At 39.5% G+C, this 20,245-nt stretch overlaps 1 protein-coding gene across 8 annotated transcripts in view; it reads right to left on the reverse strand.

Moving 5' to 3' along the window:
* Positions 1 to 8,965: 8,965 nt before the first annotated feature.
* plekha7b (pleckstrin homology domain containing, family A member 7b) overlaps positions 8,966 to 20,245 on the reverse strand; it is a 370,768-nt gene continuing 359,488 nt past the window's right edge. For 7 of the 8 annotated variants that reach the window (XM_069897806.1, XM_069897802.1, XM_069897818.1 and 4 more), the window contains 4 exons: positions 18,690 to 18,823; positions 14,542 to 14,681; positions 12,608 to 12,701; positions 8,966 to 9,843 (listed from right to left, as the gene is read on the reverse strand). In XM_069897806.1, the coding sequence (XP_069753907.1) occupies positions 12,613 to 12,701; positions 14,542 to 14,681; positions 18,690 to 18,823 (363 nt within the window). In that variant the 3' untranslated portion in view covers positions 8,966 to 9,843; positions 12,608 to 12,612. The remainder of the gene's footprint in view (positions 9,844 to 12,607; positions 12,702 to 14,541; positions 14,682 to 18,689; positions 18,824 to 20,245) is intronic. The other variant, XM_069897811.1, reaches the window with a different exon arrangement.

Here is a 20,245-nt window from a genome sequence, read left to right on the forward strand (position 1 = left end):
ATCCATATGCAGTCTTCTAATTTCAAAATTGAAAAGTCACAGCAGACTTCATTTAAGTGTCTGTTAAATAGAGCAAAAATGCAGTGATAACAGAATTTGGCTTAAAAGCTAATGTAGTGTGGAACGTGAAGGAGCAGTGATACTTGTGTTTGCTCAGTTACAATCATAGTAAATATTGCAGGATTTCTGGTGAGCAGTTGGTGAAGGTATTTCAATATAATGACCTGTGCAGAACAATACCAATATTAACAGAAAAAGTTGAGGAGGACATCTAAAACAAAGGTTGTTCCATCTAGCCAGCAAAGAGTCAGCAATGGGATCTCGCAGTGTATGCAACATACACTGTCTCCCCGAAATCCTGTCATCCAATTTATTAAAAAAAAAATTTGGTACCAAACTAACTGGGAACATTAGTGTTGGTGATCGGCAGTAGCCAGCATTTTTTTTTTGATGAGAATTAAACCTTATTTTAATGCTTAAAAAAGCCTTACCTGGTTGATTGTTGTTGTTTAAACACAGCTACAAAGTGATTTGCTGTTGCTACTAGGCTGTCTTTTTTTAAAATGTCCAGTTTTCCAAAATGGGCCTGGTCCCAACCTTTTCAGATAAATGGAGTTGTAATGGGTCCTGACTTGAAGAAAATTAGCAGAGTTGTAATGAGCTGACGTTCAATGTCAGATAGTTTGGCCAACCAAAGGAATGTGGCGGAAGGTAGCTATAGTTAGAACTCTGTTTGAGGAAGAAGCAAAAGGATCTCAGATTATCCTGCCCTGTGGGATGGACATACAGGGATCAGAATGCGCACTAAATGAGTCCTTGAGAAGGACCAAGGAACATCAGAGGCATTGTGGTAATGACTGAAGAGAAGAGAAATACAGTTCTGTAGAACAGGAAGCTGAAACATAGGAAACCATTCATTACAAAGCATATCTTAAGGAAGGTGCCAAGTATTTGAAACTCTCTAAATTTAGATTGGCTTTCTATATAAGACACCATAACCACATAGTAATCAAGCTGGTTTATTGATGCTTTATGGCACTAACTAGCAACACAAAATGCTTCTAAAGGTTAAATTTTTTTTTATCATGCTCCTTTTGAATTTTACTACACATAAAACTGCACCTGTTGTATATCTGCTGCTTCATCCCAACACATTTTAAACTGTTGACCACAAATCCTTGTTGTTTTTTTCCAGTTTAAAATTATATCGATTCCAACCCTCTCCAATTGAAGGAAGACTTGTTTCTCTCATTTTTGTTCACCCAATTTTTACCATAAAGCTACAATAATAAAACAAGCTCCACACTAACTTATAAGCAATACATAAAGATTATGAAATTTACACCCAACTTTTCTATATGCAAAATGGCACCAAGTAAATAATCACAAATAACCTGATGCACCCGTTCTTATGTGATGTAGATAATTTACTAATTCAGCAACATGGACACTGAAGCAATGCAATATCAATGCTAGCAGAATTATAATTAAAGAAAAGTACATTTCTTCCCTACAACTCCACTATCCCCATTGAAATCTTGCAAAATGTTTAACCCGGCACAGATCAGAGAGTAAGGTGGAACTCTGTGCCTGAGCACAATTAGATTTGCCCACTAAGCTTTTGTACAATTAAGACCTATGCTAAGTTTTTTTTTTGCGAGGGTTCACTAAAGCAATTTAAATTATTTCATTGACAAATTCAACAATGCATTGTTCTCATAAGATGTCCAGCATGCCTTGACCTCATCTTTAGATCTGATTGTTAAAGAACTTCATTTGAGATTATCCTAATTCAGAATTTTATCGTTTAGTTGTCAGTCAGAAAATGGTGACCTTGCAGTCAAAGCTATCTAACATTCAGACAGGCAGCCCCACCTGCCTGCATTTGGCCCATATAAACCTATCCTGTTCATGTATCTGCATTATAATAGTTGCCTCTGTCACATCCTCCTGATTCACACCCTTTATATATAAAGTTACTCCTCAGGGTTTCCTTATAAATCTCTATTCCCTCACCTTAACTTTTGTCCCCTGGTTACCTTGGACAAAAGATGCTGTGCAATCTTTCCCTCTCCTGATTTTGTACACCTCCATCAGATCACCCTCATTCCTCCTGTGCTCCAAGGAATAAAATCCTAGCCTGCTCAATCTCTCCTTGTGGCTCAGGCCCTCGAAGCTTGGCAACATCCTCTTCCCATCTTGACAACATTCCTGTAGCACGATGACCAAAACTGAAGACAAGACTCCAAATGTGGCCTCACCAACAGCTTTTATAACTGCAACGTGCCTGCCAACTTCTGTACTCTGACTGATGAAGGCCAATGTGCTGAAAGGCTTTTTGACCACCTGTCTACCTGTGACTCAAGACACTAAGTATCTGTACTTAAGTCTTCTGCTATACAACACTCCTTAAATCCCTACCATTCAATGTTTAGGTCCAACCCATGTTAGATTTTCCAAACTGCAATACTTCACTGAATTAAATGCCATCAGCCATTCCTTTGCACATCTGCCCAATCGATCAAGATCCTGCTGCAATTTTTGGCAGACACCTCAGTGACAAACTGCAATGGGGTGAGCACCGACCGATTCATGTTGCACACCGCTCGTCACAGGTCTCCAGTCCAAAAAACAACCTTCCATCACCCTCTAGCGTCTTCCATTTGGCTATTTCTCCTGATGTGATCTAATCTTCCAGAGCAGCCGATCTTGTGGAACTTTACATGTCAACCTTTTAGGCCACAGCTTTTTAAAAAAAAATCAGATTTGTGAGCCATGATTGCCCACTTACAAACCTTTTGAGTGTTAAATTTAAATTTAGACATACAACACAGTAACAGGCCCTTCCAGCTCACAAGCCTATACCACCCATGAGCCCCATACGCTTTTGAAGGGTGGGAGGAGACCAGAGCACCTGAAGGACGTGCAAACTCTTTACAGACAGTGCCAGATTCAAACTTGGGTCACTGGCGCTAGCTAACCATGCTGCCCAACAGGAAAAAAAACTGAGACAAGTAAAGCCAGATCAAACCTACCCATTTCACATTTTTATGAAAGTGCCATAAAGGTAGGTCACTAATCTACTTTTGGGAAGTGGGTTGGTATCTTAAATGATATAATGAAACTCCCTGCCTTCATTGTCAGAAATCCTCCTGAAAGCTGATATGGTAGTCATAAATTCCTGATCAGCATATTTACAACACAATGGTGCAGAAGCTTAAGCATGATTCCTTATCTTCACCAACCCTTCCAACCCAGATAACATGTGGACCTCTCACCTGCCAATAAGGCCAACATGAATGGCAAATGTTTTCACATGCGTAAGCAAAATTCTATTTTTTCACCCTCTCCATTTCTCCATGTCACCTCCAGTACTCATCTTTAGTGCTCTTTAGCTGTGTTATTGCTGTATACACGACCTGTCTCTGGATGCCGGCTTGCTTGTTCACACAACTGAAAAAAAGTCAGCTCCATGAGTCAAATGCGCTCCACTGCTGAGACTACCTACCTTGGTAAAAACCCAGCTGTGTAAAAAGGGCTTCTCTTAGAATAAGCTTTTACCCTTCCTGATGCTTTTTGGCTCTGCATCTTTATTCTTTCTGCCTTTATTAAGTGTCTTCGAGCAGTCCTTAACCTTAGAAAGAATGGTTGAGAGAGAAAATTAAGCAGAACAAATAATGCCATACACTGAATTCCACAGAAACCTTTAAAGGTCATGTTTTTTTAAATAAAACAAACAGATTTGCTTTTGATCAAGGTCCATTGGTTACCTCTGCCATGTAGACCTTTCAGTTTTTCTGCCATGAACAGCCATGATAGAATCAAAGGTGCAAGTGAAAGGGCTTGAAAGCGAATAGGCTGCCAGTCAAATACAGTGCATTGGTATTATTTTCTGAAATTGGCTGCAAACACAGCTTTGAACAAGCTATAGGCACAGAATCAGTTCAAAATAATGTTCCTGGCTGAACTCCAGAATGAAATGTGAAAGAGGAAGCAGGTGGTGACTCTTTGAAGGTTTAGACCCTTTCCCCAATTGCTTAGCATTTCTACTGTTTGGCAGGGCACATAACTAAAACAAAAACAGCTTGTACACAACACTGCCAGCTCTCAGTTTCCCTGCAAATGCATCTATACATTATGGCTTTGTTAACACCATATTTTCCAGCATAATACTCCATGGGGCCCCAAATTAAAAATGCCCTTTAAAAAGCAGAAGCTTTGAACTCAGATAACATCTTAAGAAATTTTAATAGAAACTACACATCAGTTGGGCTCAAGATGATCAGAACCACCGTTCAAACAGAATTGCAGGGACTGTGATGTATGTACATTTTGTCTTTTTTCTTTGTACAGGGGTACTAAGAAGAAAAAAAATCCTTGTGCAAGTTGCTGGCCTTTTCAGTCCCACTTCAGCCAGCTGGTCACCATTGAAATGTTACTTCGAAGTAGTGTGTATCATTTGGGAGAGAGGGTGAGGTTTGGTTGCTTCTCAATTTTGATTAAAGTTCAAAAGGACAAATAACATACAATTCCACACCCAAAATCAATACATATCAACAGGACAAATAATCAAAACAAAAAGTATTTGGAAAATATAGAGCATTCACCAGCACATAGTTATATCTTGGGTATAATCCTGCAATGTTGATTGTATTTTTTTTCACTTAAACATGACAATCTCTATTATTTGTTTAGATTATGTACAAAATGCACATGCATATTGATAATTAGATATCATTTAATTTATGAGAGAACATCTATTTCATAAAGGGGTTCAACTGAAATTCCATCATCATATCCTTTATTCTTCTTCTTTGGCTTGGCTTCGCGGACGAAGATTTATGGAGGGGGTAAATGTCCACGTCAGCTGCAGGCTCGTTGGTGGCTGACAAGTCCGATGTCCTTTATTATTATTATTATCATAGCAAAATCTCTGCCCTGTTCTCCTCCATGGGATCTGGTAGAAGGCCACATTTAGACATTAGCTAAATGTTATGCCTGATATTCTTTCTGTCTGTAAAACTGGCACTCATTTCAACGATAAGATTGAACATTTGTTGCAGCACCAAAGGAGGATTGAATTCTGCTTTATATAGCTTAGTACCACAACATTAATCCTTTGGAACTAACTCAATAAAGAACTGCACAACTGCTGAAATGTTTGTACTGGACCAACAATCCGCACAAACTACATGTCTCCAGTTGGACTGTTTTGATGTGATTAGGATAAATGGTGAAGATAAATGGTAATTCAATACTTAAGTTACAGGAGTCAAACTAATGTCATGAATTCAATACCCAAATTGAAGAGGATGAGACATTAAAACAAATAAGAGCTTTCAGTATTGCCATTGTTTGAACAGGTAGAGATTTTATTAATTGCAAGTGAATATTTAACCAAGATTGGTTAACCTGATTGGTTAATGTAAAAGAAAGAACAAGTAGAGAATAAAATCGAAGGCCATTAGGCTTTAGGGCTTTGATACTACCAGCTCTCCACTGGCCACCGTGACAGAGGTGCACCAAAGAAAAGGTACAAGGACTGCCTAAAGAAATCTCTTGGTGCCTGCCACATTGACCACCGCCAGTGGGCTGATAACGCCTCAAACCGTGCATCTTGGCGCCTCACAGTTTGGCGGGCAGCAACCTCCTTTGAAGAAGACCGCAGAGCCCACCTCACGAACAAAAGGCAAAGGAGGAAAAACCCAACACCCAACCCCAACCAACCAATTTTCCCTTGCAACCGCTGCAATCGTGTCTGCCTGTCCCGCATCGGACTTGTCAGCCACAAACGAGCCTGCAGCTGACGTGGACTTTTTACCCCCTCCATAAATCTTTGTCCGCGAAGCCAAGCCAAAGAAGAAAAAAGACTACCAACAAATATCAATTTTATCCTCAATCTCCAGAAAACTATGTTCTCATTCTGAATTGGCAATTAATAATTACATTTGGCTTTAATATGTTATTGCCCAACTCAATCAGTTAACTCTTTAATAGACAAAAGTAAAATAGGTAATATTTCCAAATTAATTCTAATTAAAACCTTCCACAGCAAACACTCATCACAAACTGAGACAATTTCACTTTTTTTTAATGTTTTTCAATGGTTTTTTAACTATTCAGTCCACTGAGCCAGATCTTGCTGGTCTGGTCTATCTGTCCAGAATCACTACCTGTAGCCTTCCCAGTCTCGTGTTTACCTGGCTTCAGATGCAGAAGGCTAATTGTACTTGTATGACACAACCTGGGTCTGTTATGCAAGATGTGAATGAATAATAAATAATGACTTACCAAAAGCACCTGCACCCTGTTAAAGAACAAAAGAATTCTATTGATGTTCTGAGTCCAAGTCATTCTTGGCACCACTGCCAGCCACCAGCATCAATGAACTGAGCCAACTGCAAATGGAGTAGGTGGCACAAAGTGAAGAGATGGGTAAGTATTCGACAGTATCACAGATTTCGAATTCTGGTTCTGAAGGTTTCATAGAACCTCAATATGCCTCTTTCTCTTTAAAATGGTGAAAACTTGTGAGATCATTCTGTTCCATTGACTTTCTGTCTCATTGCAGGCATGAACTCAATAAATTAAAACATTCAACTAAAGGTAATTACTTTTCAAGGCTTGTGCTGCAAAATGCACTCCAGAAGCCGTTTTAAAAGACAACAATTAAAGGCCATTATTTTACATTTTATGCTAAAGAGGTAGATTTACCAAATTCTCACTCCTCGGTCATTTTTAATCTAGTGCCACCTAGAGGGGTTCTGTTGCCACACATTACAACAGTTCTGCATGAGAGGAAAGCCTGCATGTTGAAAGAAACTTGATGGCAAAGGATGCCTAGTGCCCCACTTTTTTTATGATTTTGCATCAGATTCTTATTCCACATTATCAGCTCTCCATTGGAATGGGCTAGATTGCTTATTTTTTTGACTCTGTGATTCAGAGTCATTGTGTTATCTCGGTGCCCCTCTTGGCCACTCAATGCTTGCAGTTCTTTACCCAATCCAAACATCAGTTCCTTCTGTGGACTTTTGAAAAATCACCTCTATTAATGAAAGAATTTTATATGTCACATCTGCAAATCACCAGTATTTTTTTTTCTGGAACTCACCTCCAGGTAATTCCCCAAATGATTCCCAGAAAGTTGCAACAGGCCATAAAGATCAAGTCCAAAGCTAGGAAAGGTCCAATAGCCAGTGCTTTGAGAAAGGGATGGTGAAAGAAAGGGGGAGAGATAGATGTGGGCAACTATAATTACAATCCATGTTCACATTTATTTTCCAAATTTTGCACCCTGAAGAATTTAATGGAATTAAAAATCCATAAATTCATGGAGCTTTGCTGTTAAGGCAAGTGTTTATTGACTGTCTCCTGTCTTCAAGGGTAATAATGTATCTATCACAATGTTCAGTCTGGAAGAAAGATTTAATTCCCCTGGATTGCTTTGTAAAATTAGCTTTCTGTTACTGCAGCAAACATTTTAGATAATGTTCCTATCAGATGAAAGGCAGCTACTTCTCCATCCTCACTAAAAATATGATCAAATTGCACAAAACCCTGTCAATTTTAACCTGTTTCGCATTCCGACCTGGTTCATTGCTTAGTGGTTGGTTCTCGTTGGGAAAGCATGCCAAATATTGAATGAGATGTCTAATATTTCAAGGCATTGTCTTTAAGCATCTGTAAATAAAAACAGTATACACCCTCGTAACTGCTGAGAATATTATTTTGTAGAAATAATTTTTCCATTGCTTACTAATGCATCAATTATTCTCAGAAGCTTGCCTTCTGCGTATTTCTAAACAATCAACCCATCACAATCACTTACCTGTTTTTTCTGAAAGCAGCAGAACATATTCATGCAAAGTAGTACTCTCATACTTCGTGACCATTCTTTATATCGTCCCTTTGGCACCTACCCCTGTGACCGTAGGAGATGCTTCACTTACACCCACACGTCCTCCCTCACCACCATTCAGGGCCCCAAACAGTCCTTTCAAGTGAAGCAATATTTCACTTGTGAATCTGCAGGGGGTCATCTACTCTGGTGCTTCCGTTGCGGTCTCTACTGGAGATACTGGGTGCAGACTGGGAAATTGCTTTGTTGAGCACCTCATCGAGCAATAGCATTGATCTCCCAGATGCCACCCATTTCAATTCCCCATCCCAATCCCTTGCTGACTTGTCTGACCATGGTCTCATGCAATGCCAGACTGAGACCACCTGCAAATTGGAGGAACAACACCTCATCTTCTGTCTGGACACCGTTCAACTGGATGGCATGAACATCAACTTCTCTGGCTTCCGTTAACCAACACCCCCCCCCCCCCCAACCTCACCCCCACCACACACACACATTCACTTCGTCCCAATTCCACCAGCACTGATTTTCGCTGTTCCCTCAGTCTCCTTTTACAGAACAAACATCAATTATCACCTCTCCTTTTATCTTATCCATTTAACACCTTTTATTGCCTTGGACCCCTTCCACAGCTAGTCTTGTCTTTATTCTGATGCCTTCCTGTTATTTGTTTATTTGTTGAAGAAGAGTTCAAGCCCGAAAGTCAGAACATCGGTAATATATCTTTACCTCCTATGGACTCTGCAAGAACAGCAGAGATCCTCAAGCATTTCTGCGTGTTTTTAATCATTCTTTATATACAGACCTCAGCACTAATAGGTGGAGACTATTCAATCACACTCATGCAGAGACATTTTCACACATTTCTACTTGATAGTGATCTGGATGCATAAAACTTTCCAGCAGCAAAAAGCACCAAAGGCAAAGTAATGCCTTTGGCCAAAGCAATGTCAAATACCAGCTCTGCTAAGATCAAAGAATGTTTTACTCTCCTGGAAGACTTCATCTTTATATGTCTCACCCTTACACAGCTTGTTGCAAGTTGAACTGTATGCTGCACAATCACCAAATCATATCCTCTCAGAACATGATACACAGTACTGTTAGTTGAATCTTTTTATTAATATTTACATTCAGCAAGTTTTTCCACAGATTTCAAAATCATTTCAATACTCCATTTTCAAAATAATCTTTCTGCTGGGCTTTATATTTTGCAAATGACTGTGGAAATTACATAGAATCTATTTGGTTTTGGCAATAGAAATTCATTCGGCAGTGCTTGATTCAGACAAAATAACTTCATTTTAAAATTGATCCAAAAATGGTAGGAATATTACATTTTAAATTTTAGATTCAAAAATAGACGAGCACTTTAAATTGCGAGAGAACTAGGGAATTGACCCTTTTACAGAATGTGTTGTTTCCATTGATGTACAATAAAAAATATTGCAGCTGAAACCAGGCTAATAAAATTAAACACATTTAACAAACTGCAAAACTGTTCTGAATAATTGCATGTATCATAAAATCTGCTTCAACTCATTCTGACTAAAATACAGCAAATCAGCTTTTTTGTGGTACGTGTGCATGTCATATACAATTTTAAAAGTGCAATACAATATATATGCTTAAAAAATTAATCCTACTGCACACACCTCCGTTGTGCAAAGTAAAACTTTAATTTTCCTCGTGAGTCACCAAACTCCCGTCGTGCTTATAGCTACCAAGATAGCCTCCATATGTTTTAATATTTTAGAAAAATAGCTTCAAAATTAAATAACCAACCCAGTCCCAGTTTCAATGTCTCCTCATGAACAACCTTCTTGGTTTCCATACAAAAACCCAAGTCGACAAAATTCCTTCCGTTTCTGGTTCATTAGTGCGGGTTAACCAAATTACCATCAGAGCAGCTTTGCAGGTTTGTCCCACTTTCTTCCTTGTTCAGTACTTCCATTCTCAGTGTTCAGCCAGGGCTTTGGCTAATTTAGGAAAAGAAAGAATGAAGTGTCACCTCTTTATTCACCTCTATATTTCAGCTTCATTAAAAATAGGTTCTAACAACCTTGTTCCCCTTTTATAGATTACAATGTTTCCACCCAAAATAACAATCTCCCTGACTGCTGAACCAACTTCCTATCCCCAAAGTTTCATAAAAGTATTCAGGCAAAACTGAAAATAATCTATCCATTGTTCTGAATGCTTCAAATGATCATTAGTTTTCCTTCATTTTGTCCATAAGGTTAGATTGGAGAAGCAGGTATTGTTCACTTGGAGCAGAGAGATGCTTATTAATGTGTACCAAGATCATGATTGTTTTACATTAGTAAATGAGGGGAAGCTGAACCAATTACTGAATGATTTAAGGGGAAATTCAAAATTCTACTCAAAAAGGTGAGGATAAACGCTACAGTTGTGATCTATCTGTGCATTTTTTTAAAAACTGAATTGGATTGGCACTTGAAAGGAAATGATTTGCAAGGTTATGGGAGAAATGCAGAGGATGGGATGGAGAGCGGTGCCCTATAAAGAGCCACCTGAGACTCGGTGGACTTAATGGCCTCCTTCCCTCCAAATGATCTTCCTTTGATCCCATTAGCCTAGTTCTTTGGAAAACTGCCAAATCTCTTCAGGCTTTGAGAAATTCCCACCATTACAGATCAGTGGTTTTCAAACTTTTTCTTTCCACTCAAATACCACCTTAAGAGCACCTATGGCATATGGATTACTTAAAGTGGAAAGAAAAAGTTTGAAAACCACTGAGCATCTTCCTGGTTTCCATTCATGAACAACAATATTTAATCCCTGTATAATATAATTATGGCTTCTGATTTTGATATTGACAAGAGTATTAAAGCATTAAAATTGAATTTTAAAATTATGCAACATCTTATCTTTGACTTTCAACTGCTGAATATAAACCATGCAATATTTTTAATATTCACCAGTGGTGTTCTACAGTTAAAAAAATTAATTGCACATAAATTATTTTCCGAATATCAGTTCATAATGCCCTTCACACAAAAACAGAAACCTTTTCATGAGATAGTCATATCATAATCTAGATTTCACAGTATTACTCCTGAATGTATTTTAAAACGTAAGGATTTGTCTGGTTACAATCATGTACGGTAATTAATTTTTGAAATTTGCTCCATAATCACCAGATGGCACTACAACTTTACTTAGCACTAAATATACAACCTGTTTCAATTAAACGTTAATATTGGAGGTAAAGTAAATTTCATTTTCTGCTATGATGATTAGGTGTTCTGGAGAATCCAATGTGCCTTCTGAAGTTTTAGGGGGACACAATCTTTACAATTAACACAAAATTATTGTTGCGTTCAAACATACTGCACAATGATGAAAACAGATTTAAAATGCCATTGTGGCAGTGTTATTATATTCATTGATATGCTAATGACATATGGCTTCTTAACCTCCAACTCATATTTTTAAAAAGTTGTCAAAACATTTTGTGTAAACCTTGCCTTGGAAAATAGGTGGATAGAGAATAAGTTAAAATTTCAGAAATAATATGTCACTGTGCACAATGTGCTTAGTTTTGGTTCATCTACCACAAGGAGAAAGATATCAATGTTAAAATGATGCCGACTGATACGGAAAGCCCAAGATGCATAAATGTAGTAATTAGATTATAGGACGGTAATTAAATATAATAAATATTATAAGGTAAATCCAGTTGCTTGAAAGCAGGACAATAAAAGTGAAAATCAAAGAAAGTGTGCAAGAATCATACAATTTATCAAAGTTGAAAAAGTAGGAGGAGTGGATTAGTGGTAAATAGCTCTTCTCCATTCATATGGCTGAAAGTAGATAGCGATTTTTACGAGATTTTACATCTTATGTTGATTCTAACTGATTTGGATTGTTGACTTTGAGATTGCGTGACACAATAGCTAGCTGATCAAACTCAAAGATAATCCGGTCCTTCTCCCTAAAAATAATGGTGCAAAATTACAACATTAAAAACACTCCTTCGGAAGGATAACTTGTGTGGTCTGATGTGGTCTGCCACAAAAACCTGGTTGAGGTTTGGAAACAGGTTGGCTCCCTCACTTGGCTTTTCCTGGTATAAAACAAGGAAAACAAATAGCTTGCACAACAAATTTGTAGAAGATTATTTTTCCCCTTTGGTGGCCAGTTCGCTGCTCCTTTCAGAAGACATGCTAAAACTCCATTTTTAAAAAGTCTCAGTTATTAAATTCTCAGTAAGGCTGGCATACCAACTCTGCTACTCCTGATCTGTGGCTTAAGACATTCTAAACGATATGCGGGATGGAGTGGGAAATAGAAGAAAGAGGAGAGCAGCCACACAGCAAGAAATGAGAGAGAACAGTTCAGCAAAGCAGACAGAGCAGAGGTGAAGCATTTAGTGTCAGATTAAAAATTAAAAGGGAAACCTCAAAGATTAAATATTGAGAAGGGACTGTTTGCAATTTTCAATATTTATCAATTAAAATTAAGCAGACCAAAGAAGCATTACCACAAAATAGATTTACCAGAGTTGAAATTACTGATCAAAATATTAATTTTTGACGACGACATGAATACAAAACAATTAGTCAGTATTCTTGGTGTTTCTCTTGTTGGTTAACTATCAACTTCAAATTACATAATTGAAGGCATTCATAAGTTTGTATAATGTGCAAAATTAAGATTGTAATCAAGACAATATTAGTTCAAGGTGATGAAATCAGGTTAAAAGTTGTTAGTTCTTACTTTGCTTAGACAAATGTGTAGTGGAATCCATTGCTTAGAGGGGAGTGTGGAGGGGAAGGTGCTGAAGATGGGTGGACATGGACCTGCTGGTGCGCTGGAAGGGATCATACACAGAGACAAGGACAAAAATTGTTAAAGACAAAAGTTAGACCAAGACAATGACAGTTTTACAATCTCAGCCAAAGAATTTTCAATTTCTGGCTACATTTGGAAACAAATTAGTACTTGTTTTAATAACATGCAGTACTCACTCCACAATAATCACAATCTACATCATAATTATAAACAAACCATATAAGCCATAAAAATAAAAGTTAAAACTTTCATATCATTAAACCTCTCACAGTGTAAGTGAATCTTCTGACTAACTAGCTGTCAGCATTCTTCAAATGTCGCCAGGAACTGTCATCAGGCTGTGCAATCATACAAGCATACACTTGACCACACTTTTATTCTCACCCAATATCTAATGACATTTGGAATATTAGCAACCAAGCTCCTTTTAAATTTAAAAATCCGAACATACTATAAATAAATATACCACAGTTCAACTAACCCAAATTGGGAGCTTGGATTTTCCAAGCTCCCAAGACATATTTTGTGCCCAGAATTTACACTACTACAAATTTTAGTCTTTCTGAGTTTGATCCTGGCCTACCACTGCTTTCAGTCCGAGATGCCGAATCTAGCTAAAAATGCAAGATGCATACATTCTGCACCTTTACCAAATACCTCTTGCCACCTGGAGACCGTAAATTGGCATGGTCAATAGCAACCTCCAAGGCACACAAAAGTCTTTCTTTGTCAGGAAGTAACTGCAGTTATGGAGTGGAACTGACTGGCCAGGAGAACTAATGTGAGACCTGTGAGAATATATCATGAGGGTGTGATATTTCAGATGGAGGCTAATCTCTCTCAAGAGAACTTTGTAATCAAATGAAAAAATCCACAACATATTTTACAATTAGAAAATGTATAACTTTGAAATAAATACATAGCAGATTTTAATTTCAATTTTCAACTGCCCCATTAAAATTAAAAAATATTTTCTAAAGTACTTGGTAAGGCACGAGTGAATGTTATTACAAAGAAAATGTTTGAAATCTTTAATTGTAGAGATAATAGTCAAGTCTGCAAAAGCTTCAAGTACCACAGATAAAATTAACACCTGTTGCTGTGTTTCTTAGTTGTTAGCCATAAAAAAAACTATCTGTTTATTGGAAATACTTTCAAAATAAAAACAACGCCCAAAATGGTTCTCATAATAAATAAACCACTTGTTCAAGCAATTAGACTTGATCAGTGTGAGTGATGTAAATTAATTTCTAACCTGGGAAGTTCCAATGAGAGGAAAAAAAAAGAGTCAAACAAGATTCCCATGTTCAATTACTATCAAGTGATCCTTGTCAGGAAATATATTTTACCTGGTTTTGGATGGGGTGGAAATGAGCTTGACTGTGAAATTAAATAATCTGCTTTCATACATCAGCTCAATCTCATCGAAATGGACCGACAAAACTGCCGTGGATGCAATTCGTTTCAGATCTCACATAAAATAACCAACTTTACACACAAATTTTGTTGTTCATGAGGCTTTGAATTTCTACTTCACAAAGCCAATTTCAGTGTAACAAAGAAATAAATCCTTTGAACAGATTTTAATATCGTTCATCAGCCGAGAAGTAGGCAGCTAATCTGGTTCCCTCTATAGTTCATCCTTGTTCACCATTAATGAGCAATTAAACGTGCCAAAACATTCAAGAATTACTCAACGTCCTATTTTCACCGCCAACAAGGAATAGGAAAGCTTTTCCAAATCTTCCTTAATTGTTAATGCATATGAAAGAAGGATAGATAGATAGATAATACACACACGTGTGTGTGCCATTCTATTATTTGGTATTTTGAGTTGACAATAGAAGGCCAGTACTTACCTGCTACCATTTTACTGCGCTGGGAAGCTTCGGATGCCAATGCATACGACATGGTGATAATACGTTCCTGTTCCTGCAGATGTGAATCTGGATCAACTGAACTTTCTCTGCTGTTTATTCCTGTCTGCATATTCTGGAAACTGATGCACGGAAGTTTAAAAAAAAATTCCGAGAGGTCACATTCAGAAATACAACACAGCTGTCACACATCACGTTAACTTTCTACCATTAACTCAGCCACAGGAGATGGGGAGGGAGGGATGTTTTGTTTGCAAGGGAAGAATTTGTGAGAGTGAAATAGCGAGTTCAAATAAGTGGGCTGACAGTGATATTGATTGGGATGGATCTGCAGAGGGCAACTACTGTGTGAGGACAATGTGGTAAGGAAGTAGGGAGCCGGTAAAGCAGCAGATGTAAAAACATTGTAGATATGGGTTTGCAGACAGGTCATAAGACAATTAAGTTCTGGGGGGCAAGAATAGCGGTCCTGCACTGAAGCATTCAAACACAGCAAGAGGGCAAAGTGCCTCTTCCCTGTGCCCTCTCCAAATTCCCTTTTAATTTTGTCCAGGCACAGAGCATTTCCTTTGAGCCAAGAAAAAGTTTCCCTTGGCTGCAGCGCTGAGAACCAAAGGGCATAATGTTAGGGCAGGGGTCAGCCTGAGATGAGAGTTGTGAATGCTTTGAATTCTCTAAACACAGAGGTCAGCATTGCTTCTGTTGATCAGAAATCCTGTGACAAGTTGCCCTATTTCTGTCGGACTGCAGGAAACCAGTATCTCTCCAGGTTGCTAAGTATTAGCTATGGGAGATGCATCTGGACAAGAGCTTCCATACTGAGAGTAAACCAATTATACCCCAGGCCTACTTTCTGACCCAGATGTCTTTTCTCTGAAATACCAAGTATCTCAACAGCCCAGACCTCTCAGCTCAGCTCAGCTGCAAGGTTTCCTTTCATGGTCTCACATTAATATAGTGATTTTGATCTTAAAGTTGGACAAAATTCAGTCAAGGTACTGTACCCTGGTATGGACACTGCGAGGAACACCCTTAATGGATATCAAGCTGGCACAAGTGTATCTTAATTGGCAAGAAATCAGTGATGTTGGAAACTGATTCAGTTTAGGTTTTGTCGCTTCGAGAATAGTTTTATTCAAAGTTCAATTAACCTAATCTTCAGCGTAACAACACAAAATCCTACTTGGCAATTTCTAAAATTACTTTTATTTTCACAGCCACAATCTCATGTTTTTTCTTCAAATATAATTCTTTTCACAAACCCATTCTGAGTTCTACAGCACAGAAACAGGACCTCCAGCCCAACACATCAATACTGACCAAGATGCTTATCTATGCTAATCTCATTTGCCTACATTTGGTCCATATCCCTACAAGCCATTCCTTGTCATTTTTTTTTCCAAAAACATTCTAATTATATACGCCTCTACCACTTCCACTGGCAACTCTTTCATAAACAGTAAAGCCCATGGTATCAGACACTTTTGGGGATTGGTAGATGCTGGATAAGTGAACTGCCCTGTCGCTTGAAACTGCATGCTGTGTGAATGGAGAACTTAACAGTGAGGCATGCCAATTTTAAACGTCCATATTTTTTACCCATTTATTTTCCACAATTTTTCTTTTGCCGGTTGCTTGACGCTGCTGGTACTTGAATTCGACATAACAGGGATTTTACTGTACCCAGCATCCTCTGTGTGAAAAACTTGCCTCTTGGATCCCCTTTAAATCTTTTCCCTATGCTCTCAAGTTTCAGGTTCCCCAACTCTGGGAAAGAGATGATCTCCCCTATTGTGCCTGTCATAATTTTATAAACCTCTGTAAGATCGTCCCTGAGCCTCCTTCACTTGAAGGAAAATGGCCCCCCTCCATCCAGTCAAGTCAAGTCTATTATCATCTGATTGCACAAGTACAACCCAACGAAACATCATTGAGGACCCCTTTTACCCCGCATGCAGCGTTCTCCGGTCCTCGGTGCAAAAACATGAAGACATCCAACCAGACATTACACACATACAGAAAAATAATACATCTGCAGGACATATTATATCAACAATAATAAATAAATGAATATTGTTTTAACCAAATGAGAGTCTCAGATGTTTAATGTGAACAGTTCCTTTGGGTGCTCAGCATTCTCACTGCCTGTGGGAAGAAGCTGTTCCTTAGCCTGGTGGTGCTGGCTCTGATACCCCTGTATATCTATCCTGATACCCCTGTATATCTATCCCGATGCGAGCAGTTGAAAGATGCTGTATGCAGGGTGGAAGGGGTCCTCACTGATCCAGGTAGATCACATTGATGGTGGGGGAGTGGGGGGGGGGGGGGAATGGGAAGAGGAAGGGAGACTCCAGTGATCCTCTCTGCCACTCTTATGGTCCTGTAGATTGATCTCCAATTCATTCCTCTGCAGCAACCATACCACACTGATGCAATCAGCCAGGAGACTCTCGATAGAGCTCCTATAGAAGTCTGATATAATGGTGGCCAGTAGCCTTGCCCGCTTCAGTCTTCACAGCAAGTGCAGTCGCTGTTGCACCTTCCTGACAAGTGAGGAGTGTCCACGATAGGTCACTAGTTAAGTGAACTCCAACGAACTTGGTGCTCTCCACTCTCTCTACAACAGGGTTGTTGATATGTAGTGGAGGATGGTCATTCCTGGTCCTCCTGAAATCCATAATCACCTCCTTCATCTTAACAATGTTGAGGCTCAGATTGTTACTCTTGCACCATTTCACAAGATTTTCTACCTCTTCTCTGTAGTGCAACTCATCGTAGTTTCTGATGAGGTCAACGACTGTTGTGTCATTACAAACGATGACACTGTTGGAGTTGGATCTGGCGATGCAGTTGTGGGTCAGTCATGTGAACAGGAGCAGGCTGAGCACACAGCCCTGAGGTGCGCCAGCGCTCAGCATAATGGTGCTCAATATTCTGCTACCCACCCAGATAGACTGTGGTCTTTCTGTGGGAAGTCCAGCATCCAGTTACAGAGAGGGGTGTTGAATCCCAGCGAGGACAGCTTCATCACCAGCCTCTGAGGAATGATTGTATTAAGTTGATGAACAGGAGGCTAGTGTATGAGGCATCATTCTCCAAGTGGACCAGGACAGAGTGAAGCATCGTCCGTGGAACAGTTTCTTCTAGGAGCAAATTGAAATAGATCCACCATCCTTGGGAGGAGCGCTTTGATGCGTTCCATCACCAGACACTTGAAGCATTTCAAATTGGTAGAGATCAATGCCACAGGGCAGTAATCATTGAGGCCTGTTATCGTTACCCTCACCGGGATGATGGTGGCTGTCTTGAAGCCTGCAGGAATGATGGACTGCTATAGTGAGGTGTCAAAGATGTCCATGAAGACCTCTGACAATTGGTCTGTGAAGTCCTTCACCCTAATTGTACCAATACAGTTATGTCCCACTTTATGAAGGTAGAGAATTCCTGAAAAACCATTCGTAAGCCAAAAATATGTAAAGTGAAGACCCATTGACTACAATTGGAGGCAAATTTTTGTAAAAGCGAAAACCCATTACAATTTCTTCGTAAAAGTGAATTTTCGTAATTTATCACAAATATAATTAAAATGTTTCTCCAATATTTCAGATTTACCTCATATCACAGATAAAAGGGAGCTACTAAGTGATCTAATATTGTGAGTAAATGGAAAATCTGAGCACGTTTGGTGCATTTTAATGTAACTACAGGATTTTGATCATTTGTGCAGTAAGATCCAGCATTAAATCGCAGGAGCTTTCTTTTCCAGAAAGACATTGTTTGAGTGGCAAGAAACTTCTGATGCTGAAGCCTGGAGCAAAAAAAAAAATCTGCTGGATGAACTCAGCAGGTTGAGCTGATCCGTAGGTGTAAAAGAAATGTTCAACATTGAATTGACCCCCACCATCAAAACTGATTATGAAGAGGGGAGGGACATAGCCAGTACAAGGAGGAGAGAAGTGGGAAGGGATGGGACAGGGGTCATTTGGGAACCAGGGAAAGGTGCAGGATGACAGATGATGAGTCTAGGTTAGGGAACATGAGGGTACATTTGGGACACAGAGGCAGTCGATTTATTACTTGAGTACCTGAATTAAAAATGCAATGAAAATCCTGCATTTATTTACAAGTACCTCGATTTGGCAAGGATGCTTTTGATTTTTTGCACCTTGCGTCTCCTTGCCTCGCATTCTTCATAGGTGAGTGGTTCTTCAGGCTCCACTTCAATGTAACGCTCTGGAATTAGAACCATGTCTGGCTTTGATAACTAAAAATAAAAAAAGATGAGATGAAAAATAATGTGGAAGAGTAGACAGAGAAGATTAATGCCTTCCAATTTTGGAACTCAGGTCTCACAGCGTCCACAGAAAGTTAAGATATATTACCAAAGGCCTAAACCCTTGGGGGGCGGGGGGAGTGTGTGTGTGTGCATGCACACGCGCGGGGACGGGGTGCACAGACCAATGGGAAGCTAAGGATTTGATGAGCTGGAGGAAAGGAGAAAGAAAGAGATAAAGGGAGAGATGGGGGATGGGGAGCTATGTTATCAGAAATTATTGGTCTGGTCAGAGAGTGGCCCAGAAGTAAAATAAGGTGTTGTTCCTACAATTTGAGGGTGGCAGTGCATGAGGCCATGAATGGAGATGTTGGCATGGAAATGGTGTGGAGAATAAAAACGCTGGGCCATTGGGAGATCCTTGCCATTGCAGCAGACAGGAGCGAAGGTGCTTCACAAAACTTAGCTTCCCAATCTGCATCCAGTCTTACTGATGCAGAAAAGGCCACATGGGAGCTCTTGGTGCAGTAAACGACAGATGCACATTCACAAGTGAAGTGTTGCTTCACTTGAAAGGACTGTTTGGGGCCCCAAATGGCGTGGAAGAGAAATTGTAAGTGAAAATGCAGCATTTCTTGCGGTCACAGGGAAAGTTACCAAGGGGACGATAAGTAGGCAAAGGGGTCCCAGAGGAAGCAGTCCCTGCAATAAAGTGGAGAGGGGTGCGAGAGGGGAAGATGTGTCTGGTGGTGGGATCACATTGTAGGCAGAAATTGTGGAGGATATGTTGATTGTGGAGGCAGGTGGGGACAAGGGAAATCCTGTCCTGGTTTCTTCTCGGGGCAGAGTGTGCCAGGACAGATATGTGTGAAAAGGAAGAGGTGCAGGTAAGGCTGGGTTGATGGCAGTAGAGGGGAAACCTCAAGTTTTGAAGGAAGAAGGTATCCTTCATATTTCAAGAATAGAAGACCTCATCCCGAACAGATGCGACGGAAGAATTGAGAGAAGGGAATATAATCCCTACAGGAGACAGAATGAGAAGCGGTGTAGTTGAGCTAATGTGGGAGCTGGTAGGTTTATAGAAAGATATCTGTCAAGCGTTTGTCTCCCAAGATGGAGACAGAAAGATTGAGAAAGGGAAGATTTGCTAAAGGTGGACCGAGTGAACATCAAACACACCTTAATGCCATTTGGTTGGACACTCTCCAACCAAATGGCATTACAATACCTGTAACATCAATTCCTCCAGTTTTCCTTAAACCCCTCCCATGTCTTCCTCTTTCCCTATGCCTCTTTCCTTTCCTCCAGTTCCCAACCCCCTTCTCTCTCCTATCAGAAAGCTCTCTCCATCACTTCTAATTTTTCTTTCCTCTACTACCTGCATCGACCAGTGACCTCTTGTTTGCCTGTGCT

The sequence above is a fragment of the Narcine bancroftii genome, chromosome 1 (assembly GCF_036971445.1).
Source record: "Narcine bancroftii isolate sNarBan1 chromosome 1, sNarBan1.hap1, whole genome shotgun sequence".
Lineage (NCBI taxonomy): Eukaryota > Metazoa > Chordata > Chondrichthyes > Torpediniformes > Narcinidae > Narcine > Narcine bancroftii.